Genomic DNA, 16,321 nt, shown 5'->3' with positions numbered 1-16,321 from the left:
TAATGTACAAAATTAAGTAATTCTCAAATATTCTAGTAGTAAGCTTGATACAAATATTTGATGGGATGGGCTATTATTTTTTCTGGATTTTTAACGTTTGGTTGTCTTTTGAAATGAAAACTTCCTTAGCGGCTTCGTGCACTTATAAGGGTCAATTCAGACCGCAACGCGACTCGTAGATGAGTATGAGACATCTTGCAAATCTGTCAAATCCATACAAATTTAGAAATGCAACTATGCGTCGCGATGCGGTCTGATTTGATCCTTAGGATGAGTAAATAATCCTTAGGATGAGTAAATAATGTTAAGCTAGCGTCTGGCGTACTAGGATGCATGAGCTATTCTAAATTCACAAGATGGAAGTAGAGTAAAGTGCAGGCGCGTTGCAAGACAGAAAAAAAATCCTACCACTTGGCAGGATTTTTTTACGCTTGCTCTGCTGATTTAATTACTTCTGCCGGCACGACCAACCTTCTTTTCTAGATTAATATTATTGTTTTGACTTCCAAAAAGGAGAAGGTTTTTTTTCAGGCGATGCCACAATTCGGGGTTCTTGGACGCAGTGCCGTAGGGCTACTCGTCTGGTATGGAAATGATGACAGTCATACTCCCAACTTCTCCAACCAATACCCTGGATCCAGGTTGAAGACACCAGCTCTGCCGATTTGGGTACGCCTAGTCTTATCTACTTCTTCTTATAATTTGTCGATGTTGATGACTGATAGTGGTGCAAAGACAAAAGTTTTCTATAAAAAAGAAAACAATGACTGGACTCGTGCATATAGACGGGATTGCATAACACAATCAGGTATGCGATCAATCCAACTGGACTCATCCGGTTGAATCCGATCTTATTATGAAAGCCTAAGCGACGTGATGCAGTGGGGCAGACCGCAATTTTCATACAATTGTACCAAAAACGCAGCCCGCTCCTCTGCATCCCGTCTCGATCGACGCAAAACTTAAAGCCCCATCACCCATTATCTCATTCACCATTCACTAGATTTTCAAAGAAACTAGGCTATATCGTCAAAATAAATAACGAAAAGTAGAGAATTCTTGTTTGTTGAAAATAATATTTCAAGGGTCAGATGCTTGGGCTCGTTTTTCTTCATTAGCCTCTCGCGTTTTTAATTAAAAAAAAAAACTTTTACAACCTTAAATGCCTACAAAAGAATTCCGAGAAGAATTTTGATATAATTTGTGTAAGCATAAAAGTATTCCCGTGTTATGCAGGTATGGATTTAAGTAAATTATACTTCCTTATAGCAGTACATTAATTTGTGTTATTTTAAAGGGTAGCATTTTCCTCATAGGTATACCTTGTATCAACATTTCCAATTTTCGCTCTCTAACATAATATTATTTTATGTATTTCTATATTATTTATGGTAAAATTAAGGAATGAAAATTTATTTACAATCTGTGGCATATTATACAGTTGTTCCGGCACGTGGCGTCCATTTTTGCAGTTTCGATTTTATGTCTTCATCAGGGACCCAATTCTCTCACTCCCACGCATTCATAATTTCCACACGAAAGTGACTTTAGTCTGAGATAGAATATATACGACGCGCAGCGCAGACGTGTGCGCTACTGCATATAATTGCATAGGTTCTATTTCCACGGACTAAAAAGTGCGTCACGGATAGTCTGTCGTCTGAGCTGCGCCTAAACTTGATTAAAGCAACATTCGAAGTACGAAATTTGGGCACCTGTGCTTTTATTTTCGTGCCTCGAATATCGCTTACGTTTCAGGGTGACACACTCTCAAGTCTCAAGCAAGCGGAACTGCGCTATTCTCGTACGTAGAACTTCAATGTGCTTTTGAGGAATAGCCTCAAAAAAAGGTCTCAGGCTCAGTTGAAATTATAATAATCACCAGTGTTAAATAATTTTTCAGGTGACCGGCTGCTCCGGACACTATGGTGTGCTGTTCAACACTAACAGGGAGTTGCTCAGAAATTATCATGCTGAAAGGAGGTAAACTTACTTATTTATTGAATTAAATTCATATTCATAAAACATTAAGACATGTCCATCTAGCTTTGAAACGCTGCAAATGAAAATTAGATAGATATTTTCATGACACAACTAAGAGAAATGAATACATTGCACCTACATAGAGCACCGTAAAATACCCCGTACCCCTTAGATATTTTTGTTGAGAAAATCGCATTTTGTCACGCCCTACCCAACCTTGGTTGTTATTGCATTGGTTAATAACTTCATAAATTGGCATTCTCTAAATTCCCTATATATGGAAAGGCTGATCAACTACGGTCTGACCAAAGACATGTAGGAATATGACCTATTTTTTGGACATTCACAAGCTGCACGAGTTAGTTCAGCCTTATGAGCAATTTTTTCCCAATTCCAGGTTCGACATCCACTACTATACTTGCGGTGGCTGCCATGTGCTGCTGAATGTGGACACGCGCGCCCAGGAGGACCAGGGTCCACTACGGAACGATGACATCAGCGCAACACCGCTCGAGAAGCTCATACTTACCAAGTGAGTATCCACTTATAATGCAATAAAGTCCTAAGTCTAGGCCTGGTCAAACTTAGGGTGATCAAGTCAGACATCGTACTATAGCTATAGACCAATGACTCTGACATGATATTATGTATATCAGCTATAGACATGCGGGAGCGTGGTCTAGTACTAGTTCAAAGGGCTAACTATAATAGCAGTGGCCGATTGTAGTATAGCCAATTTACCGGAGGCCCAATCCCCTACCCTATTCCCTTTCCTACCCTCCCCTACTCCCTTCCCTTCCCTACCCTCTCCTATTACCCTATTCCCTCTTATAAGGCCGGCAACGCACATGCAGCTCTTCTGATGCTGCGAGTGTCCATGGGCGACGGAAGTTGCTTTCCATCAGGTGACCCGTTTGCTCGTTTGCCCCCTTATTTCATAGAAAAAAAAAACAGCGGCGGCATATGTGTTGCTAGACCTAGACCTATAGACCTATAGTCTAGTTCAGAGGTTCCCAACCTGTTTTAGCCTGTGGCGCAGTTACACGTCACAATATTTTGTCACGACGCCCTACTCTACCTACCTATTAGAAAAAGATAGGTACGTCGATAAACACTTTTAATGATTTTAGTTAGGTTAAGCATGTAAATAAGAATAAACAAATATTGAATCATCTACCTGCTGTACATAATTAATACTTTAATTTTACTCATGATAATATTTGTGGTTTTGAATTATGATGGAGTATCGACTTACGGCGCGGCGCCCGGCCCCTCATGCCTTTCCACGATGCACCAGGGCGCCTCGGCGCACAGTTTGGGAACCCCTGGTCTAGTTTATAAAGTGGCATTTTATTTAAAGCTTGGATCGGAAGGTTACCTTTAGTTGTTTAGCTTAGACTCACTGTATTCTTAACGAAAACACAGTTTAGATAAAATGCTCTGTTAGCAAAAACCATGTAATATTTCTGTCACTGGTTCACTGTAAATCTTTTCATATTTCAGGTGGCAAGACGCCAAGATCACTTGGTCTGGTTCCGCGCCCTTCGCTGGAGACTCGCCCTAAACTTCAGCTTATGGCCCCTCTACACGAACAGACATGATGGACAATTTGACACCAAGATTGTGCAGCTAGCTTAAGCTCCCTATACGTCGAACTATGACGGGAAATTATAGATTGGCACCAAGAATGTACAGCTGCTGCAATACGAACTATCGATGCGAATTTTGGGAATCTTTAGCTTCTTAAATTTAGGCCATGATGAATTATGCCTTGGTGAGGTTGCCTATAGCTGCATTCTATAGATAAATATTATGCACTTTGCTATAATAGATATAAACACAGTTAACGTTGATTCCGAACAAATAATATTATGCCCTTTTACATGTTTCACGTAACCGCCTGTACTAGTCCATTATTATTATAGTCTTAGTTTCAAAGCAGAAAAGCTGCAATAGATGTTTTTTCTAACTATACTACAGATATATTTTGCCTGTAATTGTCCATCGTGGCAATCGTGTAGAGGCAGTTTTTTACTTTTCCCGCTTTTATGACACCTGAAGTCTTATTTATCAAATTAAACCTTCACAAAGAAATAGAAACAACTAGGAAATTCATAACGTATATTGTGCTCAACCCCCTAATCACTAAACCTTGCTTCACATTACTTGAAATTAAACAATGATTAGGTATTGTCGAGAAAATTTAAGATATCAAAATATATTTTTGTGCAATCTAAGTTGTATTTTAGTTCTAATAGGTCAATAAATGATGTGCTTAGAATAATAAACATCAATAAATATGATGAAGTAATTATTGTAATTTTATTTACAAGCATATCACTTTTTTAAACATTTTTTTTAATCCATTTGCTTAAACTTAAAAATGTAACATTGTAAACTCAAACTCAAAACTCAAAAATTTTTATTCAGAATAAATTTTTTCAAATATTCTCTGAACGTCGGGGCTACACAGATGCCTACCACCGGTTCGGGAACTAACCCGGCGAGAAGAACCGGCGTAAGAAACTCGCACGGGGCCATCTTTTTCTAAAAAGATGGAAAATTACAAAAAATATATTATTATAAAATAACAGTGTCATTATGACTAAATAAAATACAACGAATGTACAATTATTATACATATTATAATGAAACAGCTCTGCAGGGGGCGACCTTATTCCCATGGTGTACTATCATTCATGAAATCAGTAACTTTATAGTACGCTTTGGTACACAAACGTTCTTTAACAACTTTTTTAAATCTATTAATTGAGAGATTTTGAACGCTTTCTGGGATCTTATTATAAAGGCGTATACATTGACCTTTAAAAGAATTTTTGACTTTAGTAAGTCTAGTCACCGGAATTTCAAGCTTATGTTTATTACGAGTATTTCTCCCATGGGTATCACATTTTTTCGTGAATTGATATATATTCTTTTTAACATATAATACATTTGATAGGACATATTGAGAAGCAACAGTTAAGATTCCAGTTTCCTTAAATTTTTCTCTAAGTGAAGTATTACGGGCCAACTTGTAGATTGCCCGCACAGCTCGCTTCTGCAGCACAAAAATTGTATTTATATCTGCAGCATTGCCCCACAGCAAAATGCCGTAGGACATAATACTATGAAAGTAACTAAAATACACTAGACGTGCTGTTGTTTCATCTGAAAATTGTCTAATCTTACTTACTGCATATGCTGCTGAACTGAGTCTGTCGGCCAACCCAGCAATATGAGGGCCCCACTGAAGCTTGGAGTCTAGTGTAATACCTAAAAATACAGCTGTATCCACTAGCTCCATAACATCACCATTTAAAAGCACATTGGTTTCCGTTTGCCTTACATTGGGCAATTTGAATTTAATACATTTTGTTTTTTTACTATTAAGTAAAAGATTATTAACACTAAACCAATGTACAATCTTTGAGAGAGCATTATTTACTTCGTCATAACACGCATTAAGCCGTTTGATATTGAATGTAAGAGATGTATCATCAGCAAATAATACTATCCCATGTTTATCTTTAATTAAGAATGGCAGGTCATTTATATAAATAAGAAACAGGAAGGGTCCTAATATAGACCCCTGTGGGACCCCCATTTCAATTTTTGCACCAGCAGATTTTTTACCATTTATCTCAACCCTCTGAGTTCTATTTGACAAGTACGATTTTAGGAGGGCGAGTGCTGTGCCTTTTATGCCATAGTGACAGAGTTTCCTGACCAATGTTTTGTGTTGCACGCAATCAAAGGCCTTTGAGAGATCGCAAAAAACTCCTAGAGCATCCTGCGACGTCTCCCAGGCATTAAAAATACTACTGATCAATTCAACGCCTGCGTCTGTAGTAGATCGTCCCTTTGTAAATCCAAATTGTTTATTATGTAAAATATTATTTATATTAAAGTGCGTTAGTAATTGATTCAGTATTATCTTTTCATAAATTTTACTCAATGTCGGTAAAATAGATATAGGTCGGAAATTAGACGGGTCCAACTTACTACCAGATTTAAAAAGAGGTAAAACTTTACTGTGTTTCATTAAATCAGGAAATACGCCACTTTTTATACAATCATTAAATATAGTCGCTAAGTAGGGCGCGATAACATCGATTATAGATTTAATAACTTTCATTGATAGGCCCCACAAATCAGTAGTGTTCTTAATATTTAGTAAATTGAAAGTTTTTAAAATGTCTTCAGGACCTACTTCTTTAAATCTAAAGTCGATATCACATTCATTTACATTTTCTTTAAGTAACAATATAGCATCATCAGGAGAGTCCTTTAGGTTACTTGTAATTGAAACTGGAATGTCAGCGAAAAATTTCTCAAAAGCAGTCGCAACATCATTGTCGGAAGTTATATTTTTGTTATCTATATTTAATTTAAAATCTGAGTTGTGACTGGCGACTCTTCCAGTTTCACTTGCTATTATTTGCCACGTTGTCTTTACTTTATTTTTTGAATTCTTAATTTTATTTCTAATGTGAATAGATTTGGCAGCCCTGCAGACTTGTTTAAATATTTTTGAATATAATCTTACATAGTTTATAAAGTGTTCACTTTGATTTATAGTCCTTTCATTATAAAGGTCATACAGTTTTAATCTGCTTTTCATAATACCTGGTGTAGCCCATTCACTAAATTTACTCTTATTGTTTTTTCCAACTGTCTTAGAGGTGAAGGTAGTATCAAAATGGTTTTTAATTAATTTGAAAAGATTACCAAATGTCATATCTGGACTACTATGATATTCTAAATTTCCAATCTTAGATATAATTTCACCCCTAAACTTCTCAATACGTTTATCATTAATTGGAATACAAGTACTTTTGTTTTTACATACTTTTTTGAAATTCTTGTTCATGGGGAAAATAGCTCGTTGTCCACAGTGATCAGAGCTTAGTATGTTTAAGACTTCTTTCTTTAAGGAGTCTATATTGGTAAAAATATTATCAATGCATGTAGCAGAGTTGCCACTGATCCTTGTGGGTTCATAAAACAAATTTGTCAAATTATATGATCTTAACAAAGAAGTGAATCTAACAGTGGTTGAATTATTGTCTAAAATATTTATATTAAAATCACCACAAAGTAAAATGTGTTTGTTAGATGCACTTATTTTTGTTAATAAAATCTCCATGTCCTTTTCAAATATATCATATAATCCTAGTGGAGGCCTGTATACACATATAATAATAAAGTTTCCCACCTCTACGCAGGCTATTTCAGTTGTTCGTTCTGTAGAGAGGCTCACTAAGTCCTTACGTTCTTTATATTTTAAATTCTTGTTAATTAGTATGAGTGAACCACCTCTTATGGCTTTTTCTCTGCAGAAAGAACTTGCCAGCTGGTGCATACTATAATTTAACATTATTTCATTTTTCTTGAACCAATGTTCAGTAATACATAAAATATCTACATTATTGTTATTTAAAAATAAATCAATTTCTAGTTCCTTATTTGACATTCCTTGTATATTTTGATGCACCAGCGTAAGTGAACTAAGTTTACTATTTTGAATTAGATCTACAGTGCTAGAGACATCCTCTGTTGTCTTATAGTCTAATTTAAATTATTTTTATTTGGAACATATTCCAAGCTGTCATTAGATGTCATATCATTATGACCAAACTGCTCAACAGAAGCAGTTATCGTCCTACTAGCCAAGTTCTTGGCTGAATTTAAAAATAAAAAATTGAATAGCGTACTTGCTATAAGTCGTGTAAAGTAAAATGATAGAAAATATCTATCTAATGTCAACTTACATAATTTATAATTAAGAATATTATTAATGTCAATAATGTTTATCTTATTCTCAGTTTCATTCAAAAATATACAATTATTATTAACAGCCTTATACAATTGGCTATTAAGCTTATATCTTAATTTGTTTTCCCATGGCAACCGTTTTATGTAGGGAAATGTAAATAAGATAACTTTACTTACATTTTTAAGTAAACTTAGTGATTCTATATACTTTTCCAATTGATCTTTATTGACATTTCCCCGTCTCCCTGACAATATTATTAATGTAGTATTCGGGCAGTGAGTAATGCTTAAAACTTTATTTGATATTTGTTCAAATGTAGCACCCGGCATACAGGTATTGCATACTGACTGTCCTTCGTACAACTTACTCAGTTGCATTCCGACACCACGACCCAGCTCATCGCTGTAAATATTGATTGAGCCTGGTCTTGAGGCCAATGATGCATCTAAGTTTTCTATATTAGAGGGTTTGGAATGAGTCTCCACATCCATAGTAAGATTAATGATATCCGATGAACAGTTTACTTTACATTGGCATGATGAGTTTAGTAATAGAGACTTAAGTCTTTCTTCATTATAATGGGACTCCTCAAGCAAAGTGTTCAACGCTGATATATGACTAGATATTTCCAGTTGTGCCAGTTCATATCTTTTAGTAACAGATTGGAGGGAGGCATGTAAATATGTAATTTCTGATTGGAGACTGCATACCTCTGCCTCATATGAACATATCGTACTTTCCAATTCCTTGGTACTAGCTAAATATTTGTTCCTTATTAAGATTTTGTCTTTTGCAACTTTCGTTAGTTTAATAATATTTTTCTTATTATTTATTAATAATTTTCTGGTTTTTTTAATGCATTTATTAATTTTTATATATTTTTTTAGTTTATTTTTGCTTTGAAATGTGTAGGAAGGTATGCTGTCATCACCCGTTAAATCTATTATTGGTAATAAAGTATTCTTATTGTTTGTGACATCTTTCTCTATAATACTAGGATCCCTCCCAAACATTTCTTGGAACAAGTTTTGTGTTTGTGAGGATTTGTGTTCATGAATTTCGGTTTCAAGTGACTTAATCTGTGTATGGGCTTCATCGAGTTTCCTCTTCCACATGGTAGTGTTGCTCAGGGCCTCCTCATACTCATCCCTACACTGGTCGAAGCTGTCCACCATATTTTGTAATTGAATATTCTTTTGACACAATTCCTCATAATTTATGTTTAACTTATTCAATTCAATTTTTAAGTCGCTATTTCTTTTAATAATATTTAACATTTCTTTTTCATGATCCTCGCGTTCAGAAAGCAATATTTCATTTTGATTTTTACACTCCTTAAGTTCCTGAAGTGTCAGACGGAGTTGCTCCTCAGTCTGACGAGCCAGGGTTCCTCGAGTCATCATAATAGCTAACAGTAAACTATAAGATAGTCAGTTAATTAATTGACTTATCTGTCTATCAATGAACCAACTATCTATTAGCTTGCACACCTGACACTTTCCAATATCTTCAGAGAGACCCAACCACTCGATATCTTTAGATGGTGAGATATATGCTCGGTGTAGAGGGGTCACGCAAGCTAGAGTGGGGTGTGTAAGATGTTAAAGAAGATACAAGTCTATGCCAGGCCTACAAGCTAACCTATCAAGAAATATAGCATAAAGCAAGTGACAACGAAATGTGTTTAATTTTCTAAATAACTACAATGGCAGTGGAATAGATCTAACCAAGTCCTCCTTATATGATCCTGTCACTCGATATCTTTAGATGTTGAGATATTTGCTCGGTGTAGAGGGGTCACGCAAGCTAGAGTGAGGTTTTGAGGGTTGTTAAAAAGGAACGACAAGGTTCATCAGTTCCACGGACCGGCCTAAGTAACCTATAACGAAACAGCTGATATATTGCTTTCCTCTAGCGGTGAATTGTGATATAATGGTGATTATTATGGCCTATCATCAATTTATATCAGCTCGTAATAGTAAATAATAAAATTATAATCCAATTTAAAAGATTTCTGTTGAGTTTTGAGCGTTTTTAATACAAAATTTAAATTACCTTGACAGCTGATCGCCGTTGACGTAGGTCACTTTCAATTTTACACAAAACTTGTTCACAGCACTGAGATTTATTATTTATCTTATTACTAGTACCTATTATAACTAACTTATTAACTATTTTTAACAGTTTATTAAAGATTTATAATTATTTTACAATTTTTAATCGGGAGATATTACAATGACAAGTTAGTAGTAGGGTTGCCAGCGGGAAAAAAAAAAAAGATTAATGAAAATAAGAAGATGTAATATTTGTAATGATGTAGGTTAAACTGAATTTCTGCGAGCAAGAATATATTGTTTCCAAGTTTTGTTAGAACAATACAGGATGATCACCTGCAGGCTTAGAATGGTCACCATAGAAGTGGTTTCTTTCTATGGAAGGATAGTAAAGTGATAGACAAAGAAAACCCGCCATTTTAACACTAGAATCTGTCAGTATGGGAAGAATCGCTTCCCATTTCTACTGTTGTTATGCTAAGTCTGCTGATTTGTCTTGTGTGTCGTTTGTCCCGCTGAATAATTATGTGAGCAAAGAAAAAAATGCCGTTGTGTACTGCGCACACACATTAGCATCAAAAAATTACTTCTACATAGTTTCAATGAAACTGGTGTGAAAGTCATTTGAATCGTTTTTACTTAATGTTTAAACTTGAAAATGTGCACGGCGCAGTATATCACAGGAGTAGCGCTAGGTGATTCTCAGGAGACCTAGGTCGTGCTAATGAATCTTTTACAGATTTAATTAAGATATCACAGTCTGGAGCGGCGTAATTATCTCACAGCTGATTCATCTTAATTTGGTCCGTTGGCTATTATTTTAAACCTACTCTAGTTACTCCGAAAACGGTAAGAATATTTAAAAGAATAGGAATACTTTTATTTACAGCATCACACGAAACATCATAATAATAAAAAGTATTCAGTGGTATGGAGACCAAGGCTGGGAAATCGGGGCGGACCTCCAACTGGGTGGAACGACGATCTCCGCTTAGTTGCAGGCCCATGTTGGATGCGAGTAGCAGGAGATCGGTCATCTTGGCGTTCATTGAGAGAGGCCTATGTCCAGCAGTGGACGACTATAGCCTGATATGATGGTGATGATTCAGTGGTACAGTTATTATGATCTAGTTACATTTATTATATTATAAATATAATGCTGTATGATGCCAAAAATTGGCTCCAGCTCAGCAAACGCAGCAAGCGAGCCCGCTGCACTGATATTCTGCGGGGGCCAATGAGAGGCTTTACAACACTGATAAACATTTAAGTCAACGGACATTTCTATGTTGTTCTGTTAATATCATGTGAAAGATTAATGGGCAGTGGTGACATGATAATATTAGTGCAATGTTTTCACTCTAGAGGCAGCACCAGCATAGGAACAAAAAGTTTTGTGCGAGGTTTGACAACGTTTCCAGAGTAGACAGAACGATAGAGTATGTCGACTTAGAACTGATGTTGAAATTTTTAAATTTGACGTATTATGACGAAAATCCTCGCTAGGGTTGTTAACTTGTTACCTACGAATTTAAAAATATGACATATTCGATGGACGTGTTCCTCTTTGGTCGTATTGTTGTTTGTGTTTTGGCACATGCGATTAAAATTGTCAGAATCCAATTTTGAAATCTTTATTTTAAATATTTAAAAATAAATTATATCAGCCAGCGCGAGGCACATTCCGTTCATAATCCTAGTGAAACCCGACGAATTTGACAGATATTGAAACCTGTCCGTTTCTTTGCAGTCGAACTACTGGTAGTTATGTCTATTGTGACGTTTCTGTCGAAACTCTAATAATGATGACGTCTGCAACAACGGATTTTGGTCGGAGTATTTACTGTATGTGCTACTGCGCCGTCTGCTGCAGTTGCGTAATTCCAATTGTATGAAAATTATAACAACCCCCATTACCCTTCGTCTCAAGGCTGCAGTCCATCATGTGTGCGTTGCGATGACGCAGCGCGCCGTGTGAACACCTTGGTTATTTGTATGTGAAACAACGCAACGGCAGCACCGCGTGGACGTAACGCTGACGCAACGCGCCGTGTGGACTAGCTCTAAGTGCCTGTCCAGATGAGGCGAAGAATACCGCGTTTTACGAGAGTTTTTACGCTACAAATCTCGAAGTTATCATGCTCTAATCAAATATGTCCATTCGCAACGGACTCGCGCATAATTTTGGACGCTGCAATCGCTCCCGAGTTTTACGGGCGAGTCGAGAGTCCCGCTCATTGCAAGCGTTTTACGCGCGAGTAAGAAAACGCGTATCTCGGATACGCGCGTCATTGGACAGGCTCTATGGGTCAATTAAGACCACAACGCGACGCGTAGATCCATTTCTGTATTGAATTGACCGCCTTCAATTGCGTGAGACGTCATGCAAGTCTGTCAATTCGTTGCGGTCTGAATTGACTCTCACTGCAACTTGTTCCTATTCAAATTGGGATTTCCGTTTAGCCATCGACCCAGTAATTACAGCTAACACGGCTCTTATCTAGCACTAGCTCGCAGTCGAACATGACGTGCCAGATAGTGAAAATGGCCACCGGACAGCCAAATCTGCTGAAACTTTATATGCAATTTCTCGATTTGCGATTTTACGATGCCCGTTTTATGTGACGTATTTGATTACTGTAAGGCTGGCCTCACACAGCCGGAAATTCATATTCTTACAGATCGATCTATGAAATTCATAATCTGAAAAAATCAGAACGTGCGTGATTCAAAGACTATATGATGGACCTAGACCTAAGGAAGCTCTTACTTCGCGCGTAAATGTACAATTACTTAATAGATAACTACTAAAATAAATATTCGATGTAAATATATAATTTTTTGATACCGTAAACTAGCTAAAAGCCGAGCTTTGTGAAGGCTTGCGTCTTCACACCTTCTTGACTGACTGATGATAATAATTGATAATATTAACACATATTATCTACATAATATAAATAAAATTTACTATGAGAGCACAAATCAATAGGCGTGATATAGTATGATATAGTATTAGAATATTTTTTTCGTAACGTGTACCACAAAATGTTTTGTTTGTGGGACATACTAGGGCTGGCTTCGCTCGCCCTGATAAAATTCAAAAGTACCCTTATTTTTTAAATCAAATAATAATATTATCAATTATCATGTATATTTAATAAGAAGACGTATTGATTTGATCCATTATTTTTTTTATATTCCCGTAAATCGCATCAGTTATTGCTCAGCATATTATTTCAAAATTATTAAATACAATTCATTCTCTTAAAAACCGATAAATAAATTAACAGTGGAGTGGACGGGAACAGAAGCCAATTATATTGGAAACAAAATCCCGTACAATTAAAACTTGATGCGAAATAGCATTACCGAAATTACTTTTGAATTGAATTGGTAATGAAACATTTTATATATTCAGAAGTGGCTTACCCTACCATGGTGACAGAGAATGAAGATTTTGGCAGCCAATTTGTACTCGTAATAGTTATACGTTTATTTCACTTTAGCGCCTTAAGTAATTATAATAGTTTAAAAGAAATGACCCTAGTAGTTACTAGTTACTAAACTTACTATATACTAATATAATAATAATAATAATATCTATGGACGCTTCACACCACGTCAGTCTGGCCCCGTGCTAAGTACCTAAAGGACTTGTGTTACAGGTACCAGACAACGGAAATATATTTAATACTTTTTATACTATACATATATTTAAGATGTTTGTTATATCATACACATATTTAATACACATCCAGACCCGGGAACTTTGAAAACTCTTTGTTCCATCGGCGGGATTCGAACCCGCGACCTCCGGCTTGAGCTACCGACGCGCTCACCACTGAGCCAAAGAGGTCGTAAAATTAAAAAAAACTAATACAACACAGGTATTAATTACAAGTTTAGGCTTATTTCATAGATAAAGTCTTTACTAAATGTAAAGACAGATCAGGTAACATTATTTATTAGTATAGGTCTCTAGACATATAGGTCTCTAGACCATAAAGTTAATATACCTAGCGGAATAGAGGAACAACCTCGAGCTGTCAAACGAAACCGAAATTGATTTACGTATGTGTGCAAAATTTTGTTTATGTATACACTTACACAAGCATCTTTTTAAGAGATTAAATTGTCAATGTGCCGATAAGTGCCGACTGGACGTCAAACAGATGAAAAAAATTGGTTCTTGTCATGTATCCCACGTCTCTTTTTAACACGCAGTGTTATTGATAGTGACATCTCGCTTGCTCAGGCCTTTGTTTCTCTATTCCGCTAAGTATATTTATTTTATGCTCTACACGTAATCTCCCTATTTAAATTACGTTTAAGTTTATGCGGGTAGAATGTAAATCAAAATAATATTATCAACTTTTAAAACTAGTTGTCTGAGCGGCACCAACTTCCCAAGTTCGGTCCATTTGTTTACAAAGTATATTCTTAAACAACTTAAGTTCAAAGTTTAAACTTACCTTATTTTCTTCATTCGAGCCATGTTTAACACGGCAAGTTTTATTTCAATATATTCATTCACATTCAAAGCTTAAGACGCTCCCCCTACGGAGATGCCGTAATTTACCGTTTTTAGAGCCTTATTAACTTATAATTTGAAAGCTACAAAATTATAATAAAAATACAGCAATAATCGTCAGTATATGAACGTTCCTTTCATAGTTATTCATTTCCTATTTTTGTTTTTTATCATCATGATAATATCAGCTTCCAAATTAATACCATTTTATTTAAATAAAAGCATACATTCAGTATCTCTCTAGTATTTACAATTGCGGTTATTTGAAACATACGATAATAGATCGACAATTTCATTAACTACATACTGGACGTTTGAAATTTTTTAGGTCAATTCTGAATTAAAATAAGTAAAAAAATAGGATTTTGGCGCGATCTGGGCAACGCGGCAAATGTATGGTCAAGGTCGTTTGCTCAGGGGATGGCTTTAAGTTATTATCATCTTTTCTTCGCTTCGTAATACTTGGATATTATCTATTTTATCATTATAATTTCGGGACCTTCAGTTTCTGTTTGGTGGCCTTGCTTGAAAAAAAAACTAAAATTATGTTTTTATTGGAACGGTTTTATGGCGCATTCGGCGTTGCGAAAGGAGGCTAGACAGAAAAATATTTGACCGTAATTTAAACATCTCTTAATGCTAAGTACTCACGTACGGTTTTACTTTTACTCTAAATCGAGTATTACTGTGTGGTCCCCAAAACTCACGGCTCGAAGGCTCGCATCTAGCCAACTCGAATGCTCGCATCGAGCCGGCTAGACGGAATTAAATATTATATCGATTTAGAGTAAGACTATCGAGCAATGGTGAATGTGTGGACGAAAGCCCGTACCGTGGGTTTTGCTCGACGTTATTGCTCGATAGAGCAAAACCGTACTAAGCATAAGATAGTGAAACAAATATTTATCGTCTTACGGGTAAATAAAGACAATAAAATATAACTTTAAATTCGTTACTAGATGACACCCACAGGCCACAACTCCGTTGCGCATACATTCGTATATCGCGCGGGAACCGTTTATTTTTCCGTGATAAAAGTATCCTAATAATATATGAAGTATCCTGTCCCGAGACTCAAAGTATCTTCATAGCAAATTTCATCAAAATCAGATCAGCGGTTGAAGCGGAAAGAGGTAACAGACAGACACACTTTCGCATTTATAATATTAAGGGCCTGTTTCACCACTTACAGATGAAGTGCCGGATAGGCTATCCACAATTTTTTTGACAGATAGAATATGGAGAATCTGTCAAAAAAGTTTTGGATAGCCTATCCAGCACTTTATCAGGATGTGGTGAAACAGGCCCTAAGTAATTTATAATCTAACCGTAAACTAATGATTTATACTTGATCATTTACGTTTAATACTTTTTTTCTATATAATTTAAGATGTCAAATTTTTATTAAGTCCCGTCCAAAAGTTTTTTGCAAGCGTATGCAATGTTCAAGCGGTTTATAAAATAGACTAGATTTTCGTCTGATGGATAGCGCTGCTGGGAAAACGCTTCGTTCGACCTCCTATCGGATCCGGTATTTTAGTTATTCTAAACTCTTTCATTTGAATATTTTATTGACGTTGTCGGACAAAATGTAAGTTTTTTATGATCGTCCATTGTTTGCTGTTACCGCGTGTTTTATACACTTTTATATGTTTTACTTTTACAACCATAATACATTTATATTGTATAAATAAATATAAGAATTTAGTTATCAGAGGGCGAAATTTTTGCTTAAATAAACGACCAAGTGCGAGTCGGACTCGCGCACAAATTGTTCCGTACGAATAAAGAGCAAAATTAAGCAAAAAAAATGTTTTTTGTATGGGAGCCCCCCTTAATTTTTTATTTTATTTTAATATTATTATTAACCCTTAATTCGACGAATTTTTTCTGTACATCTTTTCAGTATTTGACAATTTTCGAGAAAATGATAGTATAGTATATTATACATTGCCGGGTTCGTACAGAATATAC

At 35.8% G+C, this 16,321-nt stretch overlaps 1 protein-coding gene across 2 annotated transcripts in view; it reads left to right on the top strand.

The window, feature by feature from the left end:
* The window catches only part of LOC121729610 (inactive ubiquitin carboxyl-terminal hydrolase MINDY-4B), a 38,455-nt gene extending 34,322 nt beyond the window's left edge, over positions 1-4,133 (top strand). For both annotated transcript variants that reach the window (XM_042118183.1, XM_042118181.1), the window contains exons 8-11: positions 532-669; positions 1,904-1,983; positions 2,381-2,515; positions 3,487-4,133. In XM_042118183.1, coding sequence (XP_041974117.1) covers positions 532-669; positions 1,904-1,983; positions 2,381-2,515; positions 3,487-3,547 — 414 coding nt within the window. In that variant the 3' untranslated portion in view covers positions 3,548-4,133. The remainder of the gene's footprint in view (positions 1-531; positions 670-1,903; positions 1,984-2,380; positions 2,516-3,486) is intronic.
* Positions 4,134-16,321: the final 12,188 nt, after the last annotated feature.

Source organism: Aricia agestis, chromosome 8 (genome assembly GCF_905147365.1).
Source record: "Aricia agestis chromosome 8, ilAriAges1.1, whole genome shotgun sequence".
In the NCBI taxonomy this organism is placed as follows: Eukaryota; Metazoa; Arthropoda; class Insecta; order Lepidoptera; family Lycaenidae; genus Aricia; species Aricia agestis.
The sequence above is the reverse complement of the archived record's forward strand: the minus strand, read 5'-3'. Positions and strand labels throughout refer to the sequence as shown.